The sequence below is a fragment of the Erpetoichthys calabaricus genome, chromosome 10 (assembly GCF_900747795.2).
Source record: "Erpetoichthys calabaricus chromosome 10, fErpCal1.3, whole genome shotgun sequence".
Classification (NCBI taxonomy): Eukaryota; Metazoa; Chordata; class Cladistia; order Polypteriformes; family Polypteridae; genus Erpetoichthys; species Erpetoichthys calabaricus.
The window spans coordinates 61,155,297-61,174,263 of NC_041403.2; the positions used below are offsets into that span (position 1 = coordinate 61,155,297).

At 35.7% G+C, this 18,967-nt stretch overlaps 1 protein-coding gene across 2 annotated transcripts in view; it reads left to right on the forward strand.

Annotated features, from left to right (window-relative positions):
* pappa2 (pappalysin 2) overlaps nucleotides 1-18,967 on the forward strand; it is a 240,043-nt gene that overhangs the window by 186,639 nt on the left and 34,437 nt on the right. For both annotated transcript variants that reach the window (XM_028810464.2, XM_051933196.1), the window contains exon 21: nucleotides 5,519-5,590. In XM_028810464.2, the coding sequence (XP_028666297.1) occupies nucleotides 5,519-5,590 (72 nt within the window). The remainder of the gene's footprint in view (nucleotides 1-5,518; nucleotides 5,591-18,967) is intronic.

Consider the following 18,967-nt stretch of genomic DNA (forward strand, 5'->3'; position numbering starts at 1 on the left):
GCATGTCCGTACCATCTCGGGTTTGATGTATGAACCTTTGTGGACTCCGTAGTGTGTCCCGTTTCACTCTGGGGCGGGGCGTTGACTCCTCTTGTTTTACTATGTCTCCTCCTGTGCTTTCACCACGCATTAGTGCCACTCACAATATGGCGGCGACGCCTGCGCCTTCCGTATTATGTCGGTTTTTACCATGCTGTGTAGGCGCCTTTGCCTTTTGTACTTTACCGCGCCTTCCGACGCACGATGTAGGCGCCTGCACCTTCCAGGTCTGCCTCCGCTGTGTGGTGTGGACGTTTAACTGTCGTTGTTTCTGCCTTTATATTCTGTATTTCGGTGTGCATGTGTTTCGTGCCTAGGTTTTTTTGAAGCTGTTGCATTCCAGTTTTCATCATCTGTAACCTGCTCTCCATGTGTTCGTCCCTGTTCTTTAATCCCTTTATAAAGTTTTACTTTGTTTCCTACTCTGTGTTTTATTTCTGACCTCGCTTTATCCTGCTTGCGGCATGTCAGACGGTTCGTAGTCTGTCTCGTTTTACTCTGGGGAGGGGGGCTTTTTTCTGTAACCTGCTCTCCATGTGTTTGTCCCTGTTCTTTAACCTCTTTATGACGTTTTACTTTGTTTCCTACTCTGACGGTTCGTAGTCTCTCCCGTTTTGCTGTGGTGCGGGGGGGGGGGGGGTCTTTGTGTGGTGCCTGCGCACGTGCGTAGTCTCTCCCGTTTCACTCTGGGGGGGGGGCTTTGTGTGGCACTTGCGCACTATGTCTTTTGCGTCCACAGGCAGGTCCCTGCGTCCATATCCGGTTTACCATTCTTGTATAAAGACAATGGCAAAGGTTCTCACACTTCGTTACTGTGTTGTCTCTATTACAATTTTATATTTTGCAGTGCTAAGTATATCTGTATTTGGTTTTATTCTGAATGAAACATCAATTTCCTTTTCTTACAATCAAATTTAAACAAGTCAACAATACCCCACATTTTTGATGGTGTTAGTGTTTTCTTTTAATTGTTACTTATTGTAATTTGCAAAATAAAATATTTTTCCTTATATACTAAAAATTAGTACTATGTATACATACTATATATACTATATGCATCATATCTACTGTATATATCTATATATGAGACTCACACAGTTACTCACTCATCAACAACATCTACATCAGTAGTTATCTGCTAAGAAAGTACATTTCAATATATTAATAGTGGTAAATTAGGGGTAAACATCGCCCAAAATAATAATAAAAAAAATTACCCCAAAATCTCCAAAATTGCTTCACAGATTTGACTGAAATTTCATGATGTTATAGAAAAAAGAATATTAGATGCCCTGTGTTTTTTATTTGTTGATTTTTTTTGATATTAATGCTGAAGCAAGTGGGCTATTCACAGGCACAACATACATTGTTTGTGTTATCCATCCTTTTCAAGCCCCTGCTACAACACAAACCAGAAGCTACGGCATACCTTGGTCAAATTTATGCAGCTCAATAAAGGGGTCCGCGGCAGATATAATTTAGAGAAGGTGGACATTGTACATAGTTTATCACATTATTTCTTTTTCCCCTGTTCTTTTCTGTACAAAGCTTAAAACATTCATTGCATGTGCTATGTAAATGTGAAAATGTCAGTACTAAGATAAATTAAAGTAAACCACAATTCAGTGTATTGTTTATTGATTATCTAAACCCTCCAAAACTTTGTAACAGGTGTCACAAGAACGACAAAGAGTCATTGGAAAGGTTTGGGGCAGCCACCCGTATAATATTTCCTGGCTGCAAAATTGATTAAACAGAACAGACATGTTCACACGACTGAGTCCAAAACAGAACTGATTTGCTGCCTTAAAATGGTGGCCTTTAAATGCAAGGATAGGAAGTGATGTCATCAGGGCCGGAACCGGGAGTGACGTCATTGGCTGCCCCAAAATCGGGTGGGATTTTCCAAGAATGGTCTGTAAGGAATTGAGAGAGAGAATTGGTGCACTCTATCGCCCCCTGGTCAGGCATGGAATTACTGTTATTCAGGCCCTTTAGTTGTCTCCTAATCGCACATGTGTGACACAAGATTACAGATCAAAATGTTTCATTCAAATCTAAATGAAGCTGACATTTTTATAAGATGTTCTAAAGGTAAAATTATATTCATACCTAAAATTCCCATTATTCCTACTAAATTACCTGTTTGAATTTAAAAGTACTTGTATACAGGTTCCCATAAAATTGTGTTTTCTATAAACCATCAACAAAAGCTAAAGTCAGCCACTACGAAAAGCAAGAATTGATCTACTGTAGGAATGTTTTAGTGATGGGCAGTTGTATGTAGCATATTCCAAAAAGCAATCTAGAGAAGATATTGAACTTTAATCACGCCTGGACAAACTGGTGAGGAAGGCAGGCTCTGTTGTAGGCACGGAGCTGGACAGTTTGACATCTGTGGCGGAGCGAATGGCGCTGACCAGACTCCTGTCAATCATAGAGAATCCACTGCAACCACTGAACAGTATAATCTCCAGACAGAGGAGCAGCTTCAGCAATAGACTGCTGTCACTGTCCTGCTCCACTGACAGACTGAGGAGATCGTTCCTCCCCCACATTATGCGACTCTTCAATTCCACCCGGGGGGGTAAACGGTAACATTATACAAAGTTATTGACTGTTATACCGGCCCCACACTCTCCACCTTGCACTTTTTAACTTGCACTGTGTTTTTATCACTCTTTAATTAATATTGTTTCTATCAGTATGCTGCTGCTGGAGTATGTGGATTTCCCCTTGGGGATTAATAAAGTATCTATCTATCTATCTATCTATCTATCTATCTATCTATCTATCTATCTATCTATCTATCTATCTATCTATCTATCTATCTATCTATCTATCTATCTATCTATCTATCTATCTATCTATCTATCTATCTATCTATCTATCTAATTGAACTATTAATCAAGTATTGCATGTTTACATCTTCTGCTTTATGCACTTATTGGGAATATTAAAGAGTTTACATCTGCTCACACGCGAGTATGACTTGTTCTTTTTGATGTTTTCTGATCAGCTTCTCTCTCTTTGTCTTCACTTTACTGTACTTTCCTCTGCAATCTGACAAAACCTTGATTATTATTAAAATATGTGAAATATAATGTAATTATGGGTGTGTTTGTTGTGTTTTAATTATTTATAATGCTTACACTTGTGGAGTTTAAATTTATTAAAAGAATTATTATGTTTTATTTTGTACATTTTATGAAAATATTGTCCTAATATCAAGTTGAATTAATTACTTTTTATAGATTTGTATAAACAGAGATCTTGCCACAGACAGCAATAGTACTACTAATAATCGGCTAATGCTATGTACACTGAATTTACTGTAGTATATAGTTTGTGCATATAAAATGGTTATGCAGGGGTATGTATGTATATCTTGCTTTCTGCCTGCTGGTGTTTTCTCAAAAGTGTTGTCACCAGTTAAACATAGGGTATTCTGCAAAGCATTAAAAGCATCATTTGATCTGGGGTGTGGCATATACAGTACAGATAATAAATAAAAGGTGGCATGTCCTGTAATTGCTCCAGGGGCGCTGTACAATGGCTGACCCTGCGCTCTGACCCTAATGGGGTATGCGAAAACTAACACATTCCAAATACAAGAAATTGTATAAGGCGAAATAAAGAACAAAAAAAAATGTCACTCATGGCAGGTTAATAATAATAAAAATAATCCTTTGCATTTATATAGTGCTTGTTTCACTGCTCAAAACGCTCAGCAATTGCAGGTTAAGGGCCTTGCTCTAGGGCTCAACAGAGCAGAGTTCCTATTGGCATTTATGGGATTTGAACCGGCAACCTTCGATTGCCAGTGCAGATCCCTAGCCTCAGAGCCACCACTCCGCCAATGCTTCATGTCTCATGCAGGAAGAATAGGCTCCAGCTTCACCTTAGTCTTTCTAGGATGGATGGATATAAAGTTAAACGGAATTATAGATGAGTTTTTATTTATAAAACATACATATAAACATTCATTGGAATGCACTTGATGTAGCAAATTTCAGCAAAGTAATGTAATTGTAAATGAATCTCTAACAATATTCATGATTTTGCTACATGTTCATAGATAAATGATTCTACATAGTAGATAGATAGATAGATAGATAGATAGATAGATAGATAGATAGATAGATAGATAGATAGATAGATAGATAGATAGATAGATAGATAGATAGATAGATAGATAGATAGATAGATAGATAGATAGATAGATAGATAGATAGATACTTTATTAATCCCAAGGGGAAATTCACATACTCCAGCAGCAGCATACTGATAAAAACAATATTAAATTAAAGAGTGATAACAATGCAGGTATACAGACAGACAATAACTTTGTATAATGTTAACGTTTACCCCACTGGGTGGAATTGAAGAGTCGCATAGTGAGGGGGAGGAACAATCTCCTCAGTCTGTCAGTGGAGCAGGAAAGTGACAGCAGTCTGTCGCTGAAGCTGCTCCTCTGTCTGGAGATGATACTGTTTAGTGGATGCAGTGGATTCTCCATTATTGACAGGAGCCTGCTCAGCGCCCGTCACTCTGCCACAGATGTCAAACTGTCCAGCTCTGTGCCTACAATAGAGCCTGCCTTCCTCACCAGTTTGTCCAGGTGTGAGGCGTTCCTCTTCTTTATGCTGCCTCCCCAGGACACCACCGCTGATAGAACATCTGCAGCATCTTATTGCATATGTTGAAGGACGCCAGCCTTCTAAGGAAGTATAGTCAGCTCTGTCCTTTCTTACACAGAGCATCCGTATTGGCAGTCCAGTCCAATTTATCATCCAGCTGCACTCTCAGGTATTTATAGGTCTGCACCCTCTGCACACAGTCACCTCTGATGATCACGGGGTCCATGAGGGGCCTGGACCTCCTAAAATCCACCACCAGCTCCTTGGTTTTGCTGGTGTTCGGGTGTAGGTGGTTTGAGTCGCACCATTTAACAAAGTCCTTGATTAGGTTCCTATACTCCTCCTCCTGCCCACTCCTGATGCAGCCCACAATAGCAGTGTTGTCAGCAAACTTTTCCACGTGGCAGGACTCCGAGTTGTATTGGAAGTCCGATGTATATAGGCTGAACAGGACCGGAGAAAGTACAGTCCCCTGCGGCGCTCCTGTGTTGCTGACCACAATGTCAGACCTGCAGTTCCCGAGACGCACATACTGAGGTCTGTCTTTAAGATAGTCCACGATCCATGCTACCAGGTATGAATCTACTCCAATCTACCTCCCACCACTACTCCCAATAAATATAATATAATATTTGTACAGTAAATATCCAAATTAAAATGTAACTTTGATCTGATCGATGATGTTTTTCAAAAGACAAAAATGCTTTGCATGCTTATATTTTGAGAATTTGGAAATAACGTTTTTGAGACATTACTAATTTAAAAATGTGTAATTTGAAGAAAATTGAAGGAAATTGCTTTTCTTAATTCAGCTTGATTTTATTTCTGATTCTATGCAGAGTATTGTGTGCACAGGAAAAATGAGATGGTATCCAGATCCACATGTAATCCACTGCATCCAGTCATGTGAAGTAAGTCTTAATGTACATTCACTATACTGTATTTTTCAATCCTTTTGTTTAAATTTCTTTAACATTGATTGCATTTATTGTATATACTTTGTGAATATGGTTGTTACATTTTGGACTTCAAACTCTGAGATTGTGGGTTCAAATCTGACTGACACTGACACTGTGTGTTCTGCCTGTGCTCCAATTGGAAAAGCAAAAGAAATGTAACCAATTGCATCATAAATATTGTAAGTCTCGTTGGATAAAGGCATCAGCTAAAAAAGGTAATGTAACTTAAATAAGTGAAATGTTGCTGTTGCATGTGATGATTTTTGTTTTCTACTTCCTTTTATGAAAATATAATTTTGAACCTACATTTTTTTTTGTAGACAATCATATCCAATATTAATGCAAAAGATTTAAATGTGCTGTGACTGATTCTTAAACTTGGAAAATCTTGAAGACAATTTTATTTCCAGGCATTTTGTCCATGCTACAGTTTTAGATAAGTGCACTGGTTTGTGTAGCTGTTCAAGTTATAAGAGTATGATGAAAGCTTCTTAATACATGAGTGGATATATTTAAAGAGTCATTGGTGTAATGGAATGGGTATGTTTGGTTTCCATTTATTTAAACAGCATTTTAAGACATACAGTACACAGTTTTGATACCCTGTGTACGTCAGCTTTTATGTGCGTCCAACTGACAGTTGCTGAATATTTCTAAGAGTTCATACTTTTTTAATCAAATAATCATTCATCATTTATAAACTCCTCAGATAGTGATCAAAATATAGTGCACAAATCATAATGATAGTGTATTCATTTGAAATATTAGTCATATGCAGATGTTAGCAAATGCTACTGAACTGAAGCTTTTTTATGCCAATAAATGACAGAAATGATGAAGAGCAATTTAAAAACAGATTTTGGATGCATATTTCGCCATTTCAGATATAGTGTACTATCATTCAATGTACTCACTGTCATCAGATGATGATGATCCAGTGCAGACAATTCGATATTAGAACAGCAAATACATCTGATTACATGATGAATTTTCTCTTACACACTACATAAAAAATATTTTGAGTCTGAACGTGAACCGTTTTATGTGTGAAATTTATTTGTATGGTTTCACATTAACTTTGGCAGTGTGGCTAACTTCTGTGCCTCACAACTCAAGCAGACTAAATGCGTATCCAAGCCCAAGCGCTGTCTCTTTGGCACACTCTCCTTGTGGCTGCATGGATTTTTCTCCTGGGACTTATGCCCTGTCCAGGGTTGGTTCCAGCATTACACACAAAGTTCTCAGGATAGGATCAGAATGTTGACTACCTTAAAAATGGATCAAGAGGGTTTCAGTGAGTAGAATGGATGGATACAATCATGTCTGTGGATATAAAATCATTTATTTTCATTATTCATTATAGTTATCTACTATGCAGGAAAAAAATATGAGAAACAAATAGATTTTTATATTTTTTTAAAAACCCGCCTAATGCGAAGGATTTCTTATTAAGCTCAGATCATTGGCAGCTGCAGCAGGCATATTTTAATTATGATCTTTTGGCATTTTTGAACATTCTTGCAACTAACTAAATTCTTTCATAGTTCAGCTTGTTCAGTGATGAGATCATATAAACCAGGGTGGCCAACTCTGATCCTGGAGAGCCACAGTGGCTGCAGGTTTTTGTTCCAATGCAGTTGCTTAATTAGAAGCCAGTCCTCACCAATAACAGATCTGATTTACTTACATGGCTAGTTAGTGCTTTAACTCTACCATGTCAGTTCATTCTTAAATCATAGATTTTTTTCTTCCTTTCTAATGATACACGTATCATCCAAGTGATCAGAAGCCTAAAACGGATGAGTAATTTTCAGTTTTTCACTTCCCCTTCAGTTTTCTTTGGAGTACTTAATTAAACCTAATAATAAATGATGAATGCACATGGGTGGAAACGGACACCCTTTTGTCATTTGCATCTTATTGCTAATAAGGAGCAGTTAAAACAATGAATACAGCTTTTTAACAAGAAAATAAGGGTTCAAAATCTTAACAAGTGAGATAACTAAAATGAACCAGAAAAATATCAAAAAGTCAATAAGTGCTTCACCAGCAATGAATGATTTCTCATGAAGCAACTGGGTTGGAACAAAAACCTGCAGCCAGTGCTGCCCTCCAGGACCGACGTTACTCAGCACTGATTTAAAGGGTCAGAGTCTTACATAGCAAATAAATGAAATGAAGTTATTTAGTAGCAAAACCTATCCACTAATTAAAAGAATGGTTGGAATGAAAACCTGTAGCCACAGTGTGAGTTGGCTACCCCTGATATAAACTATATCCAGATGCACTATAAAAATGATATTATGTTTCTCACTAAAATAAGTAAAATATATTTCAAGTTAGATAACCTGTCAAATATAGGATGACACAGTAGTACAGCAGGAGGTTATGTTGCAGTCAGTGATCACTAAATTTGATATTTATGCAGTTTTGTCATAGCTGGTTATTACGTTGAATTTAAGTTTTAAAAGTTCTAAAACATACCAATGCTGTTTCAGGAGGGTACACATATAATTAGCCCATAATTAGGTAGAGATGTTACTGATTAATTGTAAAAATACCACAGGTGTGTGAAATGATCACATTCTCAAGCAAAACTATTATATGAAACACTGGTACAATTTATTATTTCATATTTTGCCACTGGTACCACCTTTCTCCTGTACATATGTTTTTTCCTGTCAGACTACAGAACTATGCAGAATAATTGCAGATCTTGCAATAGACTTCATTCTATCATAGTGTTTGTTAAAAAGGGAGTTTACATTTAGTGGTCTGGTATCAATCATGAAATGACAGTGGGGATAAAAGAAACAGAGCACCAAGAGATACCATAGTGAAGCTTTTGCACATTACCTCAAATCGGGAATTATGAACTTTTAGCAGAAAGGGTGCAGTGCTAAATTATCAGAACATTATTCTTCCTGGTTGAGTGTATTATACTATGAGACTGACTGGTGAGCTGTCTAGGCTATGCCTCTCAGCAACCTTGCACTGGAATATTTTGAATGGGATCAGAAAATGAATACATTATTGCATATCCATTGGAGATACGAGCAAAATAGGTAAATGACATATGTTAGTGTAAGGAAATCTCTCTAAAATGTGTATATTTTGCATTTTATTAAGTTAATCAATGCAATCGCTGACTCTGGCTTATTCTTTCTAGCTGTGTGGAGCACTAGGTTGCTAGCTGTGAGGTCTTTGCGTGAAGCCTAGTTTATGAAAAACAATATTAGTGCATTTGTTATGTAATTATACTTAGTTTAGTTCTGCCTCACAGAACTCATCTGTTTTGCAGCCATAATGAACAGTTGTGTAAGTGAAGTCCATTGGCTATGGCAGGCAATCATATTTAATCCACAGGCTGTGTAGAATTATTTTGCGCTGAAAACTACTGCTTAATTTATGATATCGCTGCATTCAACACTTTTCCCCATTATTCTCAAATCCATTATTCATGACACGAAAAGAGCAATTATATAACTTAAGCAAACATATGTCCATGAGTGTGCTCTCGCTAGTTTTGAGAAAATCCAAAAGAGCAGATTGTTAACTTTGATATATTTGTTAGGAATCTGACTATAAAGATACCAGAACTTGTAGACCTATGGCATGATTATAAATAAATATTATTACAGGATTAGGTCTGTCTGCAGTGTCTTTGACCCTTATAGCTGAACTCTCCAGGTGTGTTATATTACCAAGGAAAACATTTTTGGGTATCCCTATGGGAATTCCAGTAGCTTTTCCACAAGGCACAGTGCAGCAGTGATTTACACTCCGTGTGATACAAACTTGAAAAAGAAATGAAAAAAAGCGGAAAGCTGATAAATCACATAATCTTCAAACGTTCTTGATTGGACTAAAATCCAGAGCCAGCAATGGAATCTGATAAAAGTCGTAACTACCATGACCTGGTCAGTTTTTTTTTTTTTTTAATAACCTAGTTTTTAATTCTGCTTCTAGCCTTTCTAATCATTGATGTTAAAATAATCTCTCCATTTTTCACACCTGACAAGTTTCTGTGTCTCACTTGGCATAAAAACACAGTAGCAATCCTCTTAATTAATCATACATGGGTTGTGATAAAAAAAAAGAAAAAAACAAACAATTTTTATGAATTTCCTCTTATGCCTGACTTAAGCCTATAAAAGCATTTTTAACTTAAGTATATAAGAATAATTTCCTTTTGCGTTCTGCTCATCTAAAGCTGATGTATGTGAAACAGATGTAGGATACATTCACCTATCACTATTCCTTCAGTCATACAAATGAATTGTTCACATGACTGGTTCAAATTAGCAAGCACAGAAGGGAAACACGGCTGTCTGAGGTCACAGTTTGAAATGGCAGGTATGGCAGCTGTATTCTTTATTGGTTCACAAAATATTCTTTTCCTGTTTATCCATACTTTTAAGTCAGGTTTGTTTTGAGGGTATGCAGATATAGTAAGGTGAAAGAATGTGCTATGGCAAAATGGGTATTTTGAATAAAAATGTATAAAGTTGTAAAGGTGCCTTTTAATATACAAAATGATGTAATCTCAGAAGGGTCATGTTAAATATAAATCATATCTTAATTACATTATTTTCTTTTCTACAGTACAATATGGTTTGTATTTACAGATAAAACAAGTGCTTTAGATTCTTCATCATAACTTTGCCTGCTACAGTAATTTAATAATAATAATTATATAGTAATAATAGTAATAGTAATTTTTTAGTTCTTTTTAATTCTATCCAAAACCCTAACTTACCAATTCTGGCTTACATTGGGATTCTTAAAAGCCAAAGAACAAAAAAAAAAAAGAAAAGAAACAAAGAGAATTTTTTGTTGTTTTTTGTTAGACTGTGGCATTTAAATATCACAATGTGATATAATAGTTTCCAGTAGGTTCATCAGGCATTCTTTTATACAAAAGTAAATGTTTGACACAATCATTTCAAAGTATTCAATTTATCAGTGTGACATTCTAAACGTAATGTATTAGAAGGTTCAAACCATAGATCTTCTGATCTTTGGTTTTTGTTGCAAAATTGCTTCGTTTATAAATACAGGGGCTCAGCAGTCCATCTTTTAAAATTTTGATGCCTTCTGGGCCTTTTGTCCACAGAGTTGCCTTGGTAAGTTTTTCTCTGTGGCTATAACGAAATCTTCACTTTTAAGACTATATTTGTCTTAATAGTCTTGACATGACAAACTCTTATATTTTTATTTTTTTTCTGTTACTTTTATCTCCAGGATTTTTAAATGGCAGAGCTCTTACACACAGTAATTGTGTGAAATTTAAATGATCTCCTTATTGTCTATGTGTGCTCTTCTTGGAATAGGCAGTGATTTTTCTTCCACATCCTAGTAACTGGAAAATCTAAGTTGGGTCTTCATTTGTGATTGTGTGTAAGGGCGCCTTGAGTTCCACTCAGGGCTGGGTTTCTACTTTGCACCCATGCTGCCTACATAGCCACCATATTTCAGTGAACCTGTATTTGGATTAATGGGATGCAGAAAATGAATGGATGGTTACAGTTTGACATGGTTTGTCATTGTTATGCCTACTGCACTTGGAAATGCACAATTTATTACCTTTAATAATTACATGATTTATTATTAGTATTACTGCAAATTGCAATAATAAAATAAAAATTAAATTCTCTAAATATTTGATTTATTTTTAAACTTTTTTATCAATTATTTTTTAATTCAGAGCATAATTAATTTAGAATGTAATTACTTTATATGTCTGTATTTATTATTAATAATCATAGACCACTTTTTTCAATGAGATAGACTATTATGAGAGTAATTGCAAATTGAATTATTGCAAAGAACGCAATATTAAAATAATAATGAATTAATTCCTTGCATTTGTAAATGTTTGCAATATTCTGTGACTATATCAGAGTATTTCACTCATTAAAGACGTCTGTGAAGTTCCTAATGAAGTTGTGAAGTTCTTGAGACACCTTTGAACAGATTTCACCCCCTTCTATGATTTGACTGTAATATTTTGAGTTATCAGCATTATTAATACCTACTGTGCATTGCTTTCATGGAAAAGAATATATGTGCTGACTATAATATACATCCCTTATACAAAATGTTTACGTTCAGGATTGTGTATGATCAGCACCAATGTAGTGTCAATACTGAGCTCTTCTCTTGTAGAAATAGTTCAAAATGCAGTTTATAATTCTACAGCCTAGAATAATTAAATCAATCCGGATATACAGTACTGTACATATGGCAAAAAAAAGACTGAAATGATTACAGGGACTAAAACAAAAGTAAAAAACAAGAAAAAGTCTAAAAAGCCTGTCTTCCCACTGGTCACATGATAAACATACTGTATACGAAGTCACAAGCCTGTAAAGAATGGTTACCTCTACTAATCTCAACTGAGGGTCTCATGCAGCTCTGAGGTCTCTAAGTCATTGCTAACATATTGTTTACTGTTAAGTCCCAATTACTTCCGTTCATCTTATTGAAAAGTTTAAAATACTCTTTGTTTTGCTACTTCTTATTTTGGAATATTCAGTGTATTCACTTTGACCTTTTTCCTCATTTAGACAATATTGGAATTTAAACATACAGTGCATGAAGCACTCTCTTGTTCTAACAAAGCATTGTAACCATTTTCTGAGCATTCAGAAGTAGTTGGTCAAATTCATTTTTCATGGTTTATACACATAATGGTAAAGTAAACAAAAAGGCAAACAATAACATGCTGTATTGTTAACAGCAATAAAGTATGATTTCACAGAATACACCAAACAAAAAAGTCTTGTAATCATTGCCAGAATGCAAAGACAATCATACGTTTTAAAAGAAGATACAACTTCAGGAATGGCTCGGCATCAAGGTGCCCATCGGCCTCTCTGTTTGTATGGCAGCTTTGAACTGATGACATTATTGGTTTAAGATACCTTATTCCCTTCTACCTATTATGTATATATACTCATAATAAAATCATAACCTTTCTTCAATTTTCTCAAGCGGAAAATTTATATTTTAATATTTAACATCTCATTTTTAAAACTGCAATATAATGATGTACTGTAAATGTGAAGTCAGTTATACTTTGCATAACCTATAAATGATTTGCAGTATCAATATTCAGCTTTAATGTGAATTTGAAACTTATCATAATACCTTTTGCTTTTGAAAAATATTGAGTTGAATTTTAAAACTGAAAGTTGAGATAACAACATCTGCACATATTCCACTAATATGATTTTAATAATTAATAAATTCCCTGCATAGCTTACAGTTCTAATGTAAATACATCACTACCCAAGTATCAATGCTTTCAGAACTTCTATGTTTAAATTAAGAATGTGAATATGCATAGTTTTGTTTTTACATAGCGCCATAATTCTATTTTTCATTTATTTTCAAAATGATTTCTGTAGTTTCCATTCTCCATCATTTATATATAATTATTTATCATCTGAGGAAATAGAAAAAAAATGTTCTTAGGACCTGAAGATGTATTTTTGCATACATTACCACAAATACCAGGTATTTTTCATTAATTCATAATAAGATTGGTGTACCATGCTGATCCACATTACATATATTGCATGTAAATTGCTTATTAGGGTCTAATACTTGAATTTGCACAGCAACAAGGGTTTGCAAGTCAATAAGACATGTATAATTATTTTAATATTGATAACAATAATATATTCATGATCATATTCTTTACTAACTGAGGAGTGACATCAAATGCCTGACCTCTATCTCCAAATTCCTGAAATCCTAAAATGGAAACTTTTGGCTTAATGAAGAAAATGCATTGCCCTGAATGTTAATAATTGGAAGGCTTAATTATTTAATCTTAAAACGCAAAGATTGGCCTGTGCTACTTAAGGCACATTTCTGCTTATATAATTCCCAATTTTTTAAAAGAATATTTTCAGTGAGGTTCAAGACAAAAATGTTATGCATGTAAAGGTTTTCCCTGTTTTTCATTTCATTTGGCACTCTTGTAGCAATCTTGCTGATCCAGAATCAGATCAAAGGGGATGGGAGGATGGGGGGTGTTGTACATCCAAAAGACTGCTTAGTCACCATCTTATAGGAGAGCTAGTTGCACATTTGCTCAGCTCATGTACCTTGCCAACATATTTGCCTCTGGCTGTAAACCAAAAAAGAGTGGAGGAACTGAGAGCCAAAATGAGAAACCAATGGTCATAATAAGAATCTAGCCAAAGTCCTGATCAGTAGCTGTTAATTCTTCACTTTAGCTCACCCTACATACTAATAACTTTATGTTTTGGAGAGAACCCAATACATGGATAAAAAACTTATCACACCATCATGTTAACCAATGACAAAACTTGTCATAGTGATGTCCAATCGTGTGACTAACATTGTTCATATAATCAACATGAGCATATAAAAAACTACAAGACAGTGGAAGGAATAAATACATAAAAAGTGTATCGTGTGCACCTGCTATTTTTCTAATTTAATTTTAATGTGACTCAAGTCAAGGTCAACTCAAGAATGGTATGGGTTATGTAGCCCCGAATATATCTAGCAGTGAAAGTTTAACAGGGACTGGACCCATGGCAAGCCATCATTGAGTTTTCTTTTTCTTGTTTCCAATGTGAATTTACTTCTGAGTTGCACAAAGGCCATAATAATGCATGTAACACCCATTGGTCCCAAGTAGTTTACATTGGCTTGTAGGCCCTTTAATCATAATCTTCATCCTTTCAACATGGCTCTTCTGTACTCATTACTCTTTTGCACTCAGGCTCCCTAAAGATGAACCAAGTACCTGAGAGCTAGTAGATAGATAGATAGATAGATAGATAGATAGATAGATAGATAGATAGATAGATAGATAGATAGATAGATAGATAGATAGATAGATAGATAGATAGATAGATAGATAGATAGATAGATAGATACTCCAGCAGCAGCATACTGATACAAAAAACAATATTAAATTAAAGATTAATAAAAATGCAGGTAAAAACAGACAATAACTTTGAATAATTGATTAATGCTGGTGTTCAGGTGTAGGTGGTTTGAGTCGCACCATTTAACAAAGTCCTTGATTAGGTTCCTGTACTCCACCTCCTGCCCACTCCTGATGCAGCCCACGATAGCAGTGTCGTCAGCGAACTTTTGCACGTGGCAGGACTCCGAGTTGTATTGGAAGTCCGATGTATATAGGCTGAACAGGACCGGAGAAAGTACAGTAAAGTGTATCATCCTTTCTTTAGACTTAAATAACATTTGTAATGACAGCAGCTTTCTTTAAAGACTGGCCCATCTCTTCTACTGAAATTATCAAAAATATACAAGATATTTTGTTAGGTAATTGCCAAGCAATTTAGAAAACTCACATGGGGGGATTTCCCAGAATCTTTGCTGTGATCCTGAATTTCAGCTAATCAAAATGAAAACACATGGAGAACTTCTAAGGTCAACATCTTCAAAAACACATTGCTTTATCTATATCTAATACAGCATTCTTTGTACCACTTAGCACCTAGTAGCGCATTATAATGATTTGTTAGATGCTCAAAAAAGATGAAACCTGATAAGAACTGGAATCGGCTGAAGAACACATAAGCTCTGATACAAATTTTTCTGTTACCAAAACATTCCTCCTACCTGCCAGCCATCCATTAGTCTTTTGTTCTTGCCTGTTGCTAAGCAAAACAGTTTCTTGCCACTGGAGACTTAGTGACAACATAATAAATTACAATTCACCATATGTCTTGTGAATGTTGCTTACAAGATCCTATCCAGATGCTTTCTGACAGTAAGGGTTGATAAAAGGATATTGAGTGATGTAAGATCTAGTTTTTTTTTTTAGGATTTTATGCTCTTCATTTCACAATGGTCCAGGTAACAGCAGTTGAGTAGCAACCCAATCTTAGTTTTTTTTTCTACTTATATATGAACTTTAGCACCACTTGCTATCAATGACTATTTTACTTGACATAGCAGACAGAAGAATATCTTTGACTCTATAACAACTAAGAAGAAACATAATATTACAGTATAATATTACTGTGACACCAAAGGTATACCTCCTGAAATGTCTTTGTAATATGGTAGCACTGTGTAGTGCTTGTCACTGCTGACTCAACAGGTTCTTGCTCTTTTATGTAGTTCACTATCTTTAGAAGAATGGAGATCGTGGAACTCTATGTGTGGCAGGCTTGCTGTTTTATAGTTTCCCCTGTGGCTGGCACTAAAGCTGGTCATTTGAATGATGGAATGCAGCTGATGCTGCTTCCGACTCAGAGCTAAAGTTGTTTTCAGCTGATGCAGGACTCAGTCCTGTAACACAGTCCTTCCTTCGACAGACCAGCTGTCTCCAATGACCACATTTAACTCATTGAAATGACGCACAAACTCTTTAAAAAAACCGTGGGGTGGTTTTCCTTTATGCTACGGTTGATGAATGCAGAGCAGTAGGGATGTTGAGCTTTGTGCTGTCAGGTGATGTAGCAATGATGACAAGTGCTATGCTGGCAGGCAGTGCAGTAGAGGTGTTTAACGCTGTATTTCTGTGCAGTCATCTGTCCTTTATAAATGATCAGGTGAACCTTCCCTGTTTGAAGTTGCAGAGGTAGCAATCTTCTGGCTATCTTCCTTCCTAAATTGGCACTGCAGGCAGTACGCCAGGTCTCAGATCTCAGCTTCAACAACTTGAGGTATACTTTTTGAATATCCTTGGATTTTTTTCTCATTTTGTTGCTATTTTAAATAGCTCGCAAAGGACACCTTGCTTGGCAACAACAGAATGGAGACTGTGTGTCTGTGGCAGGCTTACCCTTTTCATAAAGTTCCCTGCAGCCAACATATAGTGCAGCTGATGCAGCACTGACATCATATAGTGTACATTGTCACAATCTGTGTTCTTTTGTTGCACATACTGCATAAAGTTGATTTAGTCTTTTTCAAAAGCATATTTCATTCCATAGTTGTAGGAACAATTGTAGAGTCTTTAACTAGTTCTTAAAGGCATACGAGAAACTGAAAAAAATGTTTTTGGAGGAATTCGACTCCTTCTCTGTCTTTTTTAGACCCAATAAAATCCAATGGTGTCATCTTCAGGTCTTGCAGAGGAGAAGTCAAAAAGAAGAAAGGTCTGTTCTATTAGAGAAACAATAGATAAAGGTTTTCATATCAGTCATGTTGTATCCTTAAACCTATGGTGTGTCTATCTGATGTATGAGATTAGCTCACTGAATGTTTCAGCACCTTAAATGAGCCCCACCACTTTTAACGTTCTTTTAGCAAAGATGCTTAGAGATCCTACCAGATCTGAAGAGACCAAAGAGGTCTAACTGCCTAGCAATTGTTGCTAGGGGGTTAACTGTTTATTAGTGAAAATGCTTTCTTTGGAGTGTTTGTCACATTTCATTAAACTTTTCTTTAAGCGTATCCTCCTTGTTGTTCTGGTCCAGGCTTTGAAGTTTGATTGACATTTTCAAGGTGGTCTATAAGGTGGACAAACAGCTTAGTGACTGTTGCTATGGGGGCTAATTGCACTTGTTGTTTTGTGGAAATATTGTGGCTTCATTTTGACACATGGTGCTTTCACTGATAAAAAGAAACTATTGTTTTGCAAAGAAATATTTCTGTTCATAGGTATTTGTATTTATACAAGGAAAAGGCATACCATAGCAATTGTTGCTAGGGGTTAATTGTGTTTCTAAAAAATATTTTGTTTTGCACATTACTTACATAATAGAGGTTTTTAATGTGATTTGCTTCAAATCAAAATGGGTTCCTGAAGCTACTTTAATCAACAATGAATTCAAATAATTCTGCATGTATGTAAGGCCGTACAAAATAACAAACTACGTGTTAGTTTCATTGTAATGTGAGAAAGGGTTAAAGTTACTTAAAGCTTTATTCTAAATCCTTAATCTAAACAATATCATATGTTGAAGCAAACATTGCGGAATACAGACCTTGGAATAGATTTCAAAATGTAGTGTTTTTTCAATTTCAAAGAAATTTTCATTGAAATTTCAGAATCCACAATAGTTTAGAGCAGAGGCTCCTCACGTTTTTTTCCAGGGTTTTGCATTTCTCTTACCTCCAGTTCCAGGTAGTTTCTTACCCAGAGACCTGAGTCATACATTTCATTAAATGTGTTGTAGTATATTAAGTTAGAAGCACTCAGATGCAACTACTGTGGCTCTGATTTTAGTGTTCAATAACAGTAACCTGATGTAGCAAGGACTTCACGTAAAAGGTAAAAGGAACTGCTGATTCTCACAATCAAATATAGCAGAATCTGTCTAGGGATATTTTATTTTACTATTGTATACATGAAGAGAAATGTTCTCAATGGCTCCAGTACTGTTTTAACTCCTGTTAGAACTGACTGGCATGTCCACCCATATATGTTCTGAAATGTGATTTTTTCTTTTCTAGATGTGGGGTGCTAAGGATACTGCAATGCCCAATAATTTATTCTGACGTGAAAAAGGCTCTCCACCTCACCCAACACAAGTTGCACACTTTATGGCACAATGACAAAACCAGATCTGAAGCCAATACATTAAAAAACAAAATACAACAATACACCTCAAGTGAAATAAAAACTGTTTTTATTATCTAGGTTACCCAGTGTTCACCTGGTGAGAAAGTGGAAATAATACATAATACCAAACTTTATTCACCTTAAACTTGTTGCATTTAATACATTACTATTGTTAGTGCAGGATATCTTTTTTTGTGTATAGTTTTCTTGGTTTTTCCTTCTGGTGCAAAGTACCCCAAACTGAAGCAAGTAACTCAAAAGACAATATGGCCCCATCCAGGGCACCTTGGGGCCATGATAAAAATAGTGAGGAAAATCCTTGATTAAAGAAAAAGTTAAATGTAATGGATGTGAATTGAACTCAAATTTTGGTTGAAGGGAAGCATTCTAATGATTACACCACTATGACAACTTGCATGATGCTATTTCTCTGCAGTATTTCTTACTACTCACTCTGGCCCTGAGTCACTCCCCAACTCCCCATTGCCTGGGGTGGAGATACAGCAGACAGCTATATTGTATGTCAAAATCCTGACTTACGATGAGAAGTTTCTTTGTGTCAAATTTCAATTCAGTGATTTAAAAATAAAGGTGTTTCATACAGAAAAAGCAAGAAAACTGAGGTTGTGCTTTACACATACAGTATGGTTATAAAGTCAGCAGAGAATACTAAACCAAACAGAATAATTCAAATGATGTGTTCAAAAAGAAGTTCATTTAAATAGCATAATTATTATACATTTAATTTTATTATACATATAGTGGTGAATTTACTAAGACCACCCTACTACTACGTAGGA